General features: G+C 46.8%; 1 protein-coding gene across 2 annotated transcripts in view; it reads right to left on the minus strand.

The window, feature by feature from the left end:
* Positions 1-716: 716 nt before the first annotated feature.
* Positions 717-14,029, minus strand: part of LOC129830353 (collagen alpha-1(II) chain-like) — a 29,706-nt gene continuing 16,393 nt past the window's right edge. For both annotated transcript variants that reach the window (XM_055892871.1, XM_055892870.1), the window contains 36 exons: positions 13,910-14,008; positions 13,752-13,796; positions 13,502-13,600; positions 13,283-13,336; positions 13,063-13,170; positions 12,869-12,922; positions 12,511-12,609; positions 12,300-12,353; positions 12,018-12,116; positions 11,758-11,811; positions 11,517-11,570; positions 11,183-11,236; positions 11,009-11,062; positions 10,724-10,768; positions 10,478-10,576; positions 10,196-10,303; positions 10,038-10,091; positions 9,830-9,883; positions 9,634-9,687; positions 9,082-9,135; positions 8,867-8,974; positions 8,643-8,696; positions 8,481-8,534; positions 8,198-8,359; positions 7,573-7,680; positions 6,778-6,885; positions 6,215-6,268; positions 6,007-6,114; positions 5,834-5,887; positions 5,593-5,700; positions 5,398-5,451; positions 3,919-4,026; positions 3,533-3,821; positions 3,225-3,412; positions 2,689-2,925; positions 717-2,520 (listed from right to left, as the gene is read on the minus strand). In XM_055892871.1, coding sequence (XP_055748846.1) covers positions 2,374-2,520; positions 2,689-2,925; positions 3,225-3,412; positions 3,533-3,821; positions 3,919-4,026; positions 5,398-5,451; positions 5,593-5,700; positions 5,834-5,887; positions 6,007-6,114; positions 6,215-6,268; positions 6,778-6,885; positions 7,573-7,680; positions 8,198-8,359; positions 8,481-8,534; positions 8,643-8,696; positions 8,867-8,974; positions 9,082-9,135; positions 9,634-9,687; positions 9,830-9,883; positions 10,038-10,091; positions 10,196-10,303; positions 10,478-10,576; positions 10,724-10,768; positions 11,009-11,062; positions 11,183-11,236; positions 11,517-11,570; positions 11,758-11,811; positions 12,018-12,116; positions 12,300-12,353; positions 12,511-12,609; positions 12,869-12,922; positions 13,063-13,170; positions 13,283-13,336; positions 13,502-13,600; positions 13,752-13,796; positions 13,910-14,008 — 3,336 coding nt within the window. In that variant the 3' untranslated portion in view covers positions 717-2,373. The remainder of the gene's footprint in view (positions 2,521-2,688; positions 2,926-3,224; positions 3,413-3,532; positions 3,822-3,918; positions 4,027-5,397; positions 5,452-5,592; positions 5,701-5,833; positions 5,888-6,006; positions 6,115-6,214; positions 6,269-6,777; positions 6,886-7,572; positions 7,681-8,197; positions 8,360-8,480; positions 8,535-8,642; positions 8,697-8,866; positions 8,975-9,081; positions 9,136-9,633; positions 9,688-9,829; positions 9,884-10,037; positions 10,092-10,195; positions 10,304-10,477; positions 10,577-10,723; positions 10,769-11,008; positions 11,063-11,182; positions 11,237-11,516; positions 11,571-11,757; positions 11,812-12,017; positions 12,117-12,299; positions 12,354-12,510; positions 12,610-12,868; positions 12,923-13,062; positions 13,171-13,282; positions 13,337-13,501; positions 13,601-13,751; positions 13,797-13,909; positions 14,009-14,029) is intronic.

Consider the following 14,029-nt stretch of genomic DNA (forward strand, 5'->3'; position numbering starts at 1 on the left):
TCTGAGATACTTGATCCGACGCACCTTAGGTCACTCGTTTTGCCCATTTTAACATTAAATCGAACAGGAACTGAATGCCTGTCTGCCTGCTTTATATAGCAAGCAACATGACTCACTGTCTGTAGGAGCGATCCATTTTTGTGAATGGGGTGGTGTACCTCATAAACTGGCCGGTGAGTGTACATGACCGTATACAAATGGAATCAAGTTTTGAAATTATTCAGTTCTTGTCATACTACATCTGTTTGGGGTTCTTGCGGTCAATTTGCAGTCTACAAATGATTCATAATAATGTTCTGGCCCCCTGACTTCGCTCAAGAAAAAAATCATCCTGAATCTATTTGAGGATCCCTGTCTAAGGTAATTAAGTCTACTGTATATTCTCTTAATCTATGTTTATCTTGGCAATAATTTTTCAATATTAAAACAATTAAATAAATCTGGCATTAATGGTATAGCTTTGCTTTCGGTCAATAACTCAAAGATGTAGGTCAACATAGATGATATTTTTGATTTTCAATGTAGGTTTGTAATAAGAATAATTTCCCATTAAATAAGAATATGTCACTGTTTAGTCTTCAGTCTAATTTTTCTTGCTCAGCAGAAAGATATGGAAAGGTATTGTGGAGAAAGCACACAACGGCAAACACCTATGTGAACGTGTTGATGCATCAGTAAGACATTACTGTTAACAAACCAAATACTTCACAATTCCATTCAGCACATTTTCTTTATTTATGCTTATTAATTCAAACAAACAGAAGCCAACCATGCCCGGCACAACCCTGAAACCGGTGAATGATTACAGACAGTACTTTCATTCCTGTGTAATGAGATTTTCTCATAGCTATAACACACACTCACACACAGTCTCGCATACTCACACACATACCATGCACTCACAAACATAAAAAAAAAGTTAACTGAACTCCCAAGAAATATAACTACAACAAAAACTTTAAAGTATACAGACCTTGGGTTCAGTTAGCAAAAAAAAGCTATTCAACTCCCATGCCATTTCCGTACTTACTCAAAAGAAACGCAATTAAAAATCAACTTCATTGTTACTTGGTTTTTCCTTTTTATTTCCAATTTACATCAATTAAAAGTGTAACAAAATAAAAACAAACAAAAAAATGATCATGATCATCATAAAATTAATAACAACAAAAGAAATTGACACACCCTCACACACACAGAAAGAGACAAGCCACCCTGGTCGTTTTGGGTAGCTCTCCTTGGAGTCCCGTGATTCTATTTGTGGGGCGTAGACTCCATAGGAGAATATCCAGAGCCACTTGGTTCCCTGCCTTGATTGACTGCACCTGTCCTCCAAGGTGGGGTGTGTGTGTGGTGTGAGGCTAGTGGGGGTTTGGGGGAACAATGGCAGAGACTGAATTCTAGAACTCATAGCACCTTCTGAAGACAGCACCCAAAGCCCAGATAGCACCAGTTCTACCCGAAAGCTCATTTTGGTCAGCTCAAGATTTAAAGTCAACGTTTTCACTTTGTTTTTCAGCGTGAGGTAGCTTTAAACAATCAGGATGACTACAACAAAACGAAACTGATTTAATTTCCCAAATTTTATTTGATTTTTTTGGGTTGTTTGTCAATTGAGTAAGACATTTTCCTCTAATGGGCAATCAAGGGGTAAAGGACAATGAAAGACATATCCCAAATGTAACCTCACTTTCCAAAAAGTGTTAGTGTGCATATAGACACATGTACACACATAATGTGGAAATATATATAAAATCATCTGGTTGTTTATAAACACAGATTTTTACAACAATAGAACCAAGTATTTTTAATACACAGTAAAAGTTGAGCTCCTGGTCTTGATGGTAAAAAAACAGTTTGAGCACCTTATAATTACTGAAAATATTTTTGGGTCTACATTGATTCAAAATGGTGTATTTGTAGCTAGGTTGGAGAGGGAGGGGGAGTGGGAGGTTCTAGGTGTTCTGTAGTGAGAGGAGCTTGTGTTGTTCTTATGGTGAAGCCCCCCAGTCCCACTGTACCTCATCTATGCCCCTTTAAAGTTTAGACAATAAATAAGTGACATCGAGTCATGTTTCTGCTTCTCCATCACTCGTCCCTTGGCTTGGTCCCTTTTCCTTCTGGCTCAAACTCATTCCCACCAACTGTGGGCCACAGGCAACACGACTGGGGAATGCTGGATTTACGTACGGATATTGCTGGTGTCCTTCAGCGCTAACATCCAGGGTGTACAACTTGGAGAGCACTTCTTTGTAAGAGAAAATATCAATTATAATTTTTTAAGTTCCGGTCTTTCTTTTTTTTTTGGAGCGTGTATTGTTTCATAGTTATTTCTTTCGTGTTTTAGTTTTTTGTCGTCTTCTTTATCCCACTTTACAAGAAGCAGACTGCGCCCACGTCCACACCGAACTCCTGGTCTGCTCCTCCGATGTCCATGGGAGCAATGTCCACGATGGGCAGACGGGAGGTCTTCTGTGTTTTGTACTCGAAGACAGTCTTGCCCCACTGGCCTGTGTGTTTCTGTGGGACGACAACGGATATGTGTTGAAACACTGTACATTCCCATAGGCTACAATGACAGATTTTTTTTTTTTTACTGTGTAACTGGACTGTGCCTTCCCCAATAGGTCCTACTTCACTATGTTCATCTTTTCCCTGTCCCTACTTGACAGTGCCTATTCCCCTCACCTTGCAGCCGTCCTCCACCACACTGTAGGTGAAGCGGCTGTTGCCCTCAGCTCTGATCTCCACGTCGTTGGAGCCCTGGAGCAGCAGAGCCTTCTTCAGGTTGCCCGTGGACGCGTCCATGTAAGCCACGCTGTCCTTGCAGTGGTAGGTGAGGTTCTGAGACGCTTCCGTGGACAGCAGCCTCAAGAAGGTCAGCTGGATACTGGCGGCGTTGGTACCGTCCTCAGCGTAGCTGAACTGTAGAGGGAGCCAGAGAGGAAGATCTTAGGGTTAAATGCGACACGGGGCAAGGAAGGCGGCAGCAACAAACATGGAGGTCACACACAGGTTTATGGGTGGTAGGATTTTATGTGATGTCTATAAACTTATCTGCAAGGCCGAAATATATGTTCAGTCTGTAATTCATGAAAGGAAACTGAGAGGAAGTGCTTTACTTGATGATCAGGGTAACCCTTGAAACTAAGTTACCCTACAAAAGCAGTAGCCATATTTCACTCAAACGTGCCAGTGAAATGCTTATTCATGTAGAGACTCACGTGGAATCCTCCATTCATGGTCTCTCCGAACCAGACGTGTTTGCGGTCCTTGCTCTTGCTTGTCCACCAGTTCTTGTGCGGTACTTTGGCTATGCTGGGGTACACGCAGGTCTCGCCAGTCTCCATGTTGCAGAAGACCTTGATGGCGTCAGCTGTGCTGCCAAGGTTAGGATCCACCCAGTAGTCACCTGGCGAACGGGAGGGGGAGAGGACAAACGGTTCAAACCTGATCATGTTATACACATCTGTGTCCTTTCCTTTCCATGCACTCTCTCTTCTCCCTCTCCTCTAACCATTCCCCCACTCACCGCTCTTCCACTCGGGGTGGGACAGTTTGATGTCTCTGCAGGTGCGGGCAGGGTTTTTCTGGCTACCGTCGGGGCTGCGCAGGTTCTCGATCTGGTAGTTGAGGGACTTGAGTGTGGAGTCCACCTCCACGTCGTGCTGCCTCAGGGAGCTGGACGCCTCATCAGCCCTCATGTACCTCATGGGATCCGGAGACTTCTCAGGCTGAGACAGGCCAGCGAAGGCAGACATGTCGATGCCAGGGCCGGGAGAACCAGGAGGACCAGGGGGTCCGGGGTTACCAGGGGGACCCTGAAGGAGAAGAGGAGATGATTTTTACAAGGTGGGACAACATGAAGACTAACATATTTGCTGCTATATGCTATAAAGGTTTCCAAGCGTTACTTACAGCAGGACCAGTCTCTCCAGAACGACCACGAGGCCCAGAGGGTCCGAGGGGTCCAGGGGTACCGTTAGATCCATCCTTACCAGTGGGACCGACTGGGCCAGGGGGTCCCTGAGGAGATAGATAGAGTGGGGTCAGTCACAGCTCACAGACGTGGATGTATGAATGGGAGTCTCTTTGTAGAGTGGCTGGATTCACAGTAAGTTTGAAACTTTTACCGGATGTAACATTGTTCATGTTCAATTGTCCTACAGTGTACACTCTTTAATTCAAAAACAACCTGCTTATCGGACATTACAAACCTAGCAGCTACACTAGATGACCAAACATCTCATTCCAAAATCATGGGCATTAATATGGACTTGGTCCTCCCTTTGCTGCTATAACAGCCTCCACTCTTCTGGGAAGACTTTGCTCTGGATGTTAGAACATTGCTGTGGGGATTTGCTTCCATTTAGCCACAAGTGCCACAGTGAGAAGGGGCACTGATGTTTATCCCTTAGGCCTGGTTCGCAGTTTCCGTTTAAATTCATCCCAAAGGTGTTATATGGAGATGACGTCAGGGCTCTGTGCAGGCCAGTCAAGTTCTTCCACACCGATCTTGACTAACCATTTCTGTATGGACCTCGCTTTGTGCACGGGGGCATTGTCATTCCTGGAACAGGAAAGGCTGCTCGGCCATGGAAACCCATTTCATGAAGCTCTCGACAAACGTTTGGAACTCGGTAGTGAGTGTTGCAACCGAGAAACAGACGATTATTACGTGCTACGCGCTTCAGCACTCGGCGGTCCCGTTCTGTGAGCTTGTGTGGCCTACCACTTCACGGCTGAGCCGTTGTTGCTCCTAGAATTTTCCACTTCACAATCACAGCACTGACAGTTGACTGGGGCAGCTCTAGCAGGGCAGACATTTAATTAACTGACTTGTTGGAAGGGTGGCATCCTATAACGGTGCTACGTTGAAATCACTGAGCTCTTCAGTGAGACCATTGTAATGGCAATGTTTGTCTATGGAGATTGGATGACTGTGTGCTCAATTTTATACAACTGTCATCAACGGGTGTGGCTGAGATAGCCAAATCCACTCATTTGAAGGGGTGTCCACATACTTTTGTATATATAGTGTATCTATGGGTGATAATTATTCACATCTCTTTCCTCTTCTTTATCATGTAATTCATCTTTATGGGTTAATTTTTTTAAAGTAGTAGCCTCTCCTGTCTTGTCTTCCTCTCTACCACAACATGTGGTAATCACAAAAGCATTAGCCTTCCCTGTTATCATAGGACAGACTAATTAAAACACAGTGGCCATTCTCATCCTCTATCTTATCACGGTGTTGGAGGATTATAAAAAAAAATAGCGTTTGACCCTCAATATCATATCAAGGGATAACTACTGTATAGGAGTAGTCCATTTGTCTTATCGTAAGTCTGGAGGGATTAGAGAAGTGTTCTGTCCTTCTCTCTCGTCTGGACTCACTTTAGCGCCACTAGGTCCGGCAGGTCCAGCAGCTCCCTGGTCTCCAGCGGAGCCCTGTTAGTTTAGACAAAGACGACTGGAAGTCAGGGAGCAGAACTTATTCCACATGCAGAAGTTTCATGGATACAGTTCTATAAAGATGGAGAAGTATAATGGCTAAAGGTCCAGTGTGGCCAGAGGACTTGGGTGACTTACGGGAGGTCCGGGAAGACCCTGCAGACCAGTGAAGCCGCGGTGTCCCTTCTGTCCCCTCTCTCCTGTCTCGCCAGCCTCTCCCTTGTCTCCACGGGGTCCTTGGGGTCCCTGATTTAAAGAGGCAGAGAGTGTCAATCAACTCAGCAAAAAGAATGGTGTGCCAAAGCAGGTGCAGCTACAGTAGGTATAGTTTATTAGAGAATGGTGTGTGTGTTTCACAATGAGGGATGTTGAAACTCACGGCCATTCCTCTAGCGCCAGCTGGTCCAGCGGGTCCGGCAGGTCCTTGAGCACCCTAAAAACAAGAGTGAGGTTCTTCCATTAGACAGGCTAACAGCAACCAAACTAGTATGAATGACAAAACACCAACACGTATCTCATTCATATTGCGTCTAGTTTCCTATGGGTACTCACTCCCTCTCCTCTGTCTCCCTGCTTGCCCAGGGGGCCGACAGGGCCGGGGGCACCGGGAGCGCCTGGGGCACCAGGAGCACCAGCAGGACCAGTGTTACCACGCTCACCCTACAGGTGGAGAGAAGATCATAGGATATAAGGCCATCAAAGCGCATATGATATCTTATCCATCAATTGGATTGATTGGTGTATAATGCAGGTGTCTCACCTTGACCCCAGTGGATCCATCTCTACCTGGGGGTCCATCAGATCCAGCGTTGCCCTGTAAGGTAGAGACAAGCGATTTTATCATGAATTGAAATGTATTGCTTCCAGTCATGAAGAAGTTGCCAGAGCAACACAATGTTTGGGATCCATGGGTTAATGGTGCTGTAGAAATACAGATGGTTGTGATTGGCTATGGGAGTTGTGCTCATGTCGTCTGTGGCTGGTGTCGTTGTTGGTTGTGGTTGTTGTTGTTAGTGCTGTGGTCATTGTTTACAATTCTGCTTTGTGGTTATTGTGACTGTGTGGGGGAGGGAGTTTCTTGTTTTTGGAGGTTGCTGTTGTTGTGTGGTGATTATTGATATTTATGTTAATGTTGTTGTTTATGCTGCTGCTGTCGTTGCTATGGTTCTTGCAGTGGCTCAATCCAGAGGCGTAATTATATTGGCCAGCAGGTGGCACTATAGTGCAGCTATGGCCTATACCTCTGTTATTGCTGTGTGCAGCTACAGTGGCCTATATTTGTTGTCGTTGTTGTGGCCTTTGCTGTTGTGGTTTAGTTCTGACCTCTCTTCCGGGCTCTCCTGCGGGTCCAGACAGTCCAGGGGGTCCCACAGGGCCAGGTGGTCCACGGTCACCACCAGCACCAGTAGCTCCCTGCTTACCGGGCTCTCCCTGGGACACACAGAACATGGACGTCAGACTCACCATCAAGGAGTAAGTGTCAGATGTCACCACAGTCCAATTATATCTAATGTCTATAACTGCAACGATGTAACATGTGACTAGTCAATGGACTTCAATATTGATCCGCATGGTAAGTAGGACATCAGCAACTGTCTAAAAGCCCCTAGGTGGTAAGAAAAGCATCAAAACCTCAATATGAAGTAGTGTGAAGGACATTTAGTTCTTCATAATGCATCTCAGTTACAGCCAATTGGTCACTGAGTGATCGACTTCTTTGTGACCGTTTTAAGGAGAAAGAAGTCTGGGTATAGATCTGTCATATTGAATGTATGTGGATATCAGGACTCCATGATATTACACAGGCAATCCCTCCAGGCATCCCATATATGATATTAGGGTAAATATGTTGTTTAGTTACCGCTCAATGGTGCATGAGTAGTGGGAGTTATATGAGCCTGGACTTGAAAGGTTCTCAGGCCAATTGTCATTCATATTTTCAGCTTATAAAGAGACTTTAACTTACAACCGGACCAGTAAGGGCAATGGCTCTATAACACAGACCTGGCTTTCAAAGTTCAGCTCTCTTCATGATTCAGAAAATACCGTGACAATTTTTTACTCACTAATCATAGCCTAATTCAAGCGTGGTAGTACTATCAGGGGTGAGATACTCACAGAAGGTCCAGGAAGTCCAGGGAAGCCTCTCTCTCCACGCTGCCCAGGCAGACCAACAATACCACGAGACCCAGCCAGACCGTGGGGACCTGAAGGACCATCAGGACCCTAGAAATGGAGGAGACAATTAGGTCAAAGTTTACTACATTGACTTTACAACTCCAGCTCATTCGAGTTCATAACTCCAGTTCCAGAAAATCCAGACACATTTGAAATGAAGTGATAGACTATCAAGGTGGCTGAGTTGGTGTTATTAAGCCTACAAGGTACACTTGCAAAACCCCGCCTCAAACTTGTATCGTAAACAGACCATTTAAAAAAAATGCTTGCTATTTCCTCGTAGAGAATGCCTCATTGGCTGAGCTGGCCAATCAGTGGTCTACTCGCATGAATATTTTTTATGACCGGTATACGCCCACACCATTCCAAGAAAAGCTTCTTTTTAACATACTTATTAAAAATGTTTGGAAGGATAAGTATTTCACTCATTGTAATTAATTAAATGTCAGATTTCATAGAAATCTTAGAAATCTGGAAACACTGGACCGTTACTTTAAGAGGCTGGGTGACATTATCTCTGTGAGATATAATTTAGCTAATGTAAGAGTGGATGGGGAAGACTCACAGGGGGACCATCTTCTCCAGCATCTCCCTTCTCGCCAGGGGCTCCAGCAACTCCACGCAGCCCAGCGTCTCCCTGTCTTCCTGGGGTGCCAGCGTCACCGCGAACTCCCTTAGGACCGTCTTTACCAGCAGGACCAGCGGGGCCAGCAGCACCAGGGTTACCCTGAGAGAGGGAAACAGAGAGATGCAGCCTTTTTTTCAATCGCACACATGTACACAGGTCATCTGAATGAAAAGGAGACTTTCTGTTGTCTATGGAATAGTTGTGAGGATGTGATACTCACGTTGGGACCGGGAGAACCAACTCTTCCAGCAGCACCAGGGAAACCAGTAGCACCCTACCAACAAGAAAGGGACAAGACAATATTTCAATTACAGAACATAGCATGTGATATTTTCACTTACTATTGGGTAATAATCTCTTGTCATTGGAACTGTTGACTTACAGCGGCACCCTGGGCACCGCGGGTTCCTTTAGATCCAGAAACGCCAGTGGGACCCTGGAACAAAAAGCAACAATAAACACAATTAGACAAAGAAACAAGAACAATGAAACAAGAAGTGAGTCAACTGTGTTCTCAAATAGTCTCCATTTCCTTTTCTCCGAATGGTAATGTCTTGGGTCATAAGACATCTGTCTCAGGGACATACAGGTTTTTGGGGTACCTACCACAGGCCCAGGGGCCCCAGAGGGTCCCTGAGGTCCAGGGGCACCACCATCTCCCTTCTGTCCAGCCTCGCCAAACTCTCCCTTGGCTCCAGGCTGACCATCTGCACCCTGGAGTTTGGTGGATGAAAGATACAGGTCAAGAAATATCCAACATTTTCTATGGATTATATGAATGTTTTCATTGAAACTTATGTGATTGCTGTGGTTCTACTCACAGGAGGCCCAGCGAAGCCAGCAGGCCCAGGAGGACCACCCTCACCACGGTCACCCTACCGGAAGAGAGAGACGGACTCAAAACAGGTACCGCAGAGAAAAATTTTCTAACTGCAGGTGGATGTGGCCCTGTCCGTCATGCTGCAGGTGCAGTGAATGAAAGTGGAGGAGGCTGTACTCATCAGAGAACCAACCTTTTGGAATGAAATACATTCTGAGGGATTTAGTGTACTTGGATTTAGTGTACTTTGAATTTACTTTATTATTTATAACTGTTGCCGGGGCAACTTGGGAAGTGAGTGGTCTTGGAATCAAAATGAACAATATGTTGACGTCAAAATATCTGGTGACTTTGACCAAGTGATCTTATATTTGGATCTGTAGAGCTCATGACAGGGTCTGCTTCCTCTCTCGTTTCTTCCTGCTCTCTGTACTGGAGGGGAGTGAGTTTGCACGTTGTACATCTCAAACCTGAGCATGTCGACAACGTGGCTGATTCAATACACATCTAAAAACGGACGATATGACACTGGAGGCGGAGAGACCCAACTTACAGGAGCACCACGGGCACCAGCAGCACCAGTTGGGCCAGAAGGTCCGCCCTCACCCTGAGAGGGAAGGAGAGAGAAGAGTGAGAAGCCCATACAGTACACACGTTTACCAACATTGCTACCTTACAACCATCTGTCAAATGAATATTAGACCGTACACATAATAACAGGTCTGTTTGATCAGTATGGTAATTCATACCTTCACGCCGTTGGGACCAGCTGGGCCAGGAGGACCAATGGGACCAGACAAGCCCTGAGTGGGAGGAGAGAAGACAGATGGAAAGGAGAGAGCTGGAGTTATTATCAACCTCACTTGGTCATTGGATCGTTGTATTTCCATTTGGGCCTTTGGATCAGAGTTGCCTACAGAAGAGTGTGGCTATTTTCTCTGCTTCTGCGGTACTCACTCTGGAACCGTCCTTTCCAGGAGCGCCCTCAGGTCCTTTCTCGCCGTTGTCACCCTGCAAAACACAGAAAACCATGACATGTATCGTGATATAACCTTGCAATCCGCCGTCGGATTTTCTACGACAATGATTTGATATTTTTGGCAGTTGTTACTCACTCTGTCACCTTTGGCTCCGAGGATACCACCAGCTCCTCTCTCTCCTGGCATACCCTGCAGGCCGGGGGGTCCCTGAGATCCAGCACCACCAGTTGGCCCAATGGCTCCCTGTCAGAGCGGAGGAAAGTGGAGTTAGAAGATGGCCGATCACACTGCTTCTGATGTTTCTCTCTTCAGTAGAGGCACTGTGATTGCCCGACTATAGGAGCTCAGGACTTTGTATCCAATAGCAACGGAAACTCTTATTGAAGACGAGGTTGGCTGAGGGGAGGGGCTCCTAACCTTGGGTCCATCGGTTCCGGGAGTTCCGGGAAGTCCACGAGGTCCCTGCAGACCCTGAGATCCTGCACCGCCCCTCTCACCAGGGAAACCACGCTCGCCCTATCAGGGAACAGAGAGACAGGAAGTGAGAGGCAGAAACAGGAAGTAGATGGTGGTGACAAGTAGATGGTGGTGGCTAACTACATGATTATGACAGTAAGTGAAAAAAACATCTAAATCAGACTTATTGTAGAAGTGAAAACTCACTCTGGGTCCCGTAGCGCCAGCAGCACCAGCCTCTCCAGGAACACCCTACAGAGAGAGGAGAGAGACATTATAGCTGCATACTTTTACAGTAGATAAATGATATCTTGAGAATACAGCAAGTTCTTGTGTTTGCTAGAATTACATGATCAGGATACAGGCCTGAGGTGTGTGATGACAAATGTGATGTGAGTAACAGGGTTAGATGTTCCTAATGTGTTCAATCAATCAATCAATAAGGGACCTGGACAGGCGACCTGGTGTGTTGCTGTGACAGTGGACACTCACCGCATCACCAGGCTTGCCTCCCTCTCCCGGGGAGCCAGCAGGTCCAGGCAGACCCTGCACAACAACAACAGGACAATCAGTGGCTTCCTATGACATCATCAAAAATAGACATCAAGTTGTTCGGAATAGAATCATTACTGTTCTAGCCATTCCAGAAAAGTAAGGTAAACTCACCTGGAAGCCAGATGGCCCAGCAGCTCCCTGCTCTCCTCTCTCTCCAGCAGGTCCCTAAGATGCGAGCAAACACAGGTGATCAACACAGGTGATCAACACAGGTGATCAACACAGCAACAGCACTCTGTGGAGCTGTGTGGAAGTTTGGGAATGCCATTGCATCCTCAAGTGCTCAAAGGGAGACGCTAGCTTTTACAAATACCATGGCTACACGTATTCTGTTATATGTGCATCACAGAAAGAGATTATATTACTATGGGGTGCAGTTTCACTCCTTAAGAACTGTCTGCTGTATATTGTCTTTTGCAACATCTGTCAGAGGTTGAACACTTACAGCAGGGCCGTTGGGTCCAGCAGCGCCAGTCTCACCATCTTTACCAGACAGACCCTGTTCAGAGAGAGAAACATTTATCAGTTCATCGTGAACCACCGCTGCAAAGGGATGGCGATCGATATCCGGTTCTCATTCCTTTCAATTTTGTGGGGCTGAAAATACCCAAATTGCACAGAGGTGAACTCAACTTTGCTAAGACCAAGGGTGACAGGAAGTTCATCTGAAAAGTTGATCAACTTACTATCAGACCTTGACGACCCACGAGACCCTTCTCTCCTGCCTTGCCAGGCTCACCCTGTTGAAGAAAAAAACACACTGGTCAGTCACAGGGAAGAAGAAAAGACAAGTGCAGCGGGACTTAATGGGGACGTTTCCATACACTTCCTGTACTGTATGTGTCTCCGCTGTCAGATACTCTGCATCTAGAGCTGGAGGCAAATCTACTGGCAATTTCTTCCCTCTGGGTATCACAACTTTACTGGAAACCCCCGTGACACTTACATTGGCTCCCTTTGGTCCGGGGAATCCCATCACACCAGGCTGGCCACGTGCTCCCTGAGGACCAGGTGGGCCGGGGCGACCGTCCTCCCCAGCAGCACCCTACAGTGCCACACACAGAGGAGAGAAGAGCAGGTCAGATCTAGTACATCGGATCTCCAGTGAGGTCTTGTACATCTCATGGGTTTGGAAAGTACAACTCTGTGATACTGCACCAAATCTTGGTCAATCGTTTGTAAGAGTGGAATACTAGACGGTGCTAGGCGGTTAACGAGGCATACTTACACCAGGACCAACTTTGCCTTGAGGACCAGCATCTCCAGGGCGACCAGTGAGACCCTGTGAGCATCACACACAATGACAGTGTCAACAATATACATATAGATGGACACACCGATTTAAAGCCACGATGAGCCCCAGCTCGTATCGATTACTATTTTGGCTGGTTGTGGTGGCGGCGGCGGTGGTGGAGGACACCGGAGGTACTACTACTCACTCTGGCTCCGGGAAGACCAGGCTCTCCTGCGCGGCCGGGGTCACCAGTGCCTCCCTTAGGCCCACCCACGCCGGGAACACCACGGTCACCAGGGGCTCCCTGAGGAGGAAGACGGGAGAGAAAGAGAGATTAGTATTGTTTGCTTTCATCACTCACGTTTAAACAACATTGTTTATGAACTGTGACTAGCTAATTGTATTAATTGTAGCAGGTATTGGAGTCTTCTTACAGTTAGGGACTCATTTAGTAGAACTAGTTGCTATAGTGATTTTGGAACTACTCCTGTCTGTTCCTGTCTATCAGGTGAGATGTGGCTTTGAGAACTGTAAAAGTGTCAAATCTGCGTTGTAAGACCCACCTTAGCACCAGCAAGACCATCCTGACCCGGGAAACCACGGTTACCGGGAGCTCCCTAGAAACAAGGACAGAGAGGACATTTCCGTGATGAGGAATCGGACGTGGGAAGAACTGATGTGACCCAATGACACAGAACAAAAACAGAACAAAAACAGAACAAACTGCCGCGAGATCTGTGATGGTTCAGATCCTTACTCTCTCGCCAGGAGGTCCCAGTGGTCCAGCAGCACCCGGCTCTCCTCTTGCTCCTCTTTTGCCCTCCTCGCCAGCGGGGCCAGGGCCGCCTTGGGGACCAATAGGGCCCTACAGGGGGTGAGCAAGAAGATGCCGGATTAATCCCAAACTTCCAACTCAGCTGACTGAAAATATCCATGTGTAGTGAAGATATTAAATGACCCATCAAAACAGAACTCACAAGCTCTCCCTTGGGTCCAGCCTCTCCTTTGAAACCAGGAATACCGGGGTCTCCCTGTAACAAACACAGGGGCAAAGTCATCGTTCTAGAAATCACTCAGAACAGTTGAAATAGGAATGACATGACTCCCAGAACATGTGTTTCCCCCAGTAAAACCAATAAGCACCACCAACATAATATTAGGGTGTCCATGTTCTGGGGGGAACATGGGGGACCTACCGACTGGCCCTTGGGCCCAAGAGGTCCTGTTGCTCCCTGAGGTCCGGGGGGGCCACGGGGTCCTGGGAAACCAGGAGCACCAGCAATACCAGAAGCGCCCTACAGAGGGCGAGAGAGAGAACACAACTGAGCGTTACTGACTGAGTGGTAGACCGATAATGGTGTCCAAGAGCACTGTTTATTTCATGCTGAGTATATAAAGAGTGTAGAGGGTACATTCTAAACCCATATAGTGTAAGAGTATACTTACAGCAGATCCTTTAGCTCCGGGGATACCATCAGTACCAGGGTTGCCCTAAAGGAAGAGAGTGAAGATAAGAAAACAATGCATCAGTTTAATTATGAGAGATAATCAGTATGAGATAATGCACTTCGGACTGTATCACACAGAGCCTGGGTGTTACGTACAGAGGCGCCAGCGGGACCGGGAGATCCGGGTGTGCCAGCCTCTCCGCGGGGTCCCTGTGCGCCTTCAGTTCCACGGGCACCGGTGGGGCCAGCTTCTCCCTGTAGGATGGAAGCGATACA

Source organism: Salvelinus fontinalis, chromosome 31 (genome assembly GCF_029448725.1).
Source record: "Salvelinus fontinalis isolate EN_2023a chromosome 31, ASM2944872v1, whole genome shotgun sequence".
Lineage (NCBI taxonomy): Eukaryota > Metazoa > Chordata > Actinopteri > Salmoniformes > Salmonidae > Salvelinus > Salvelinus fontinalis.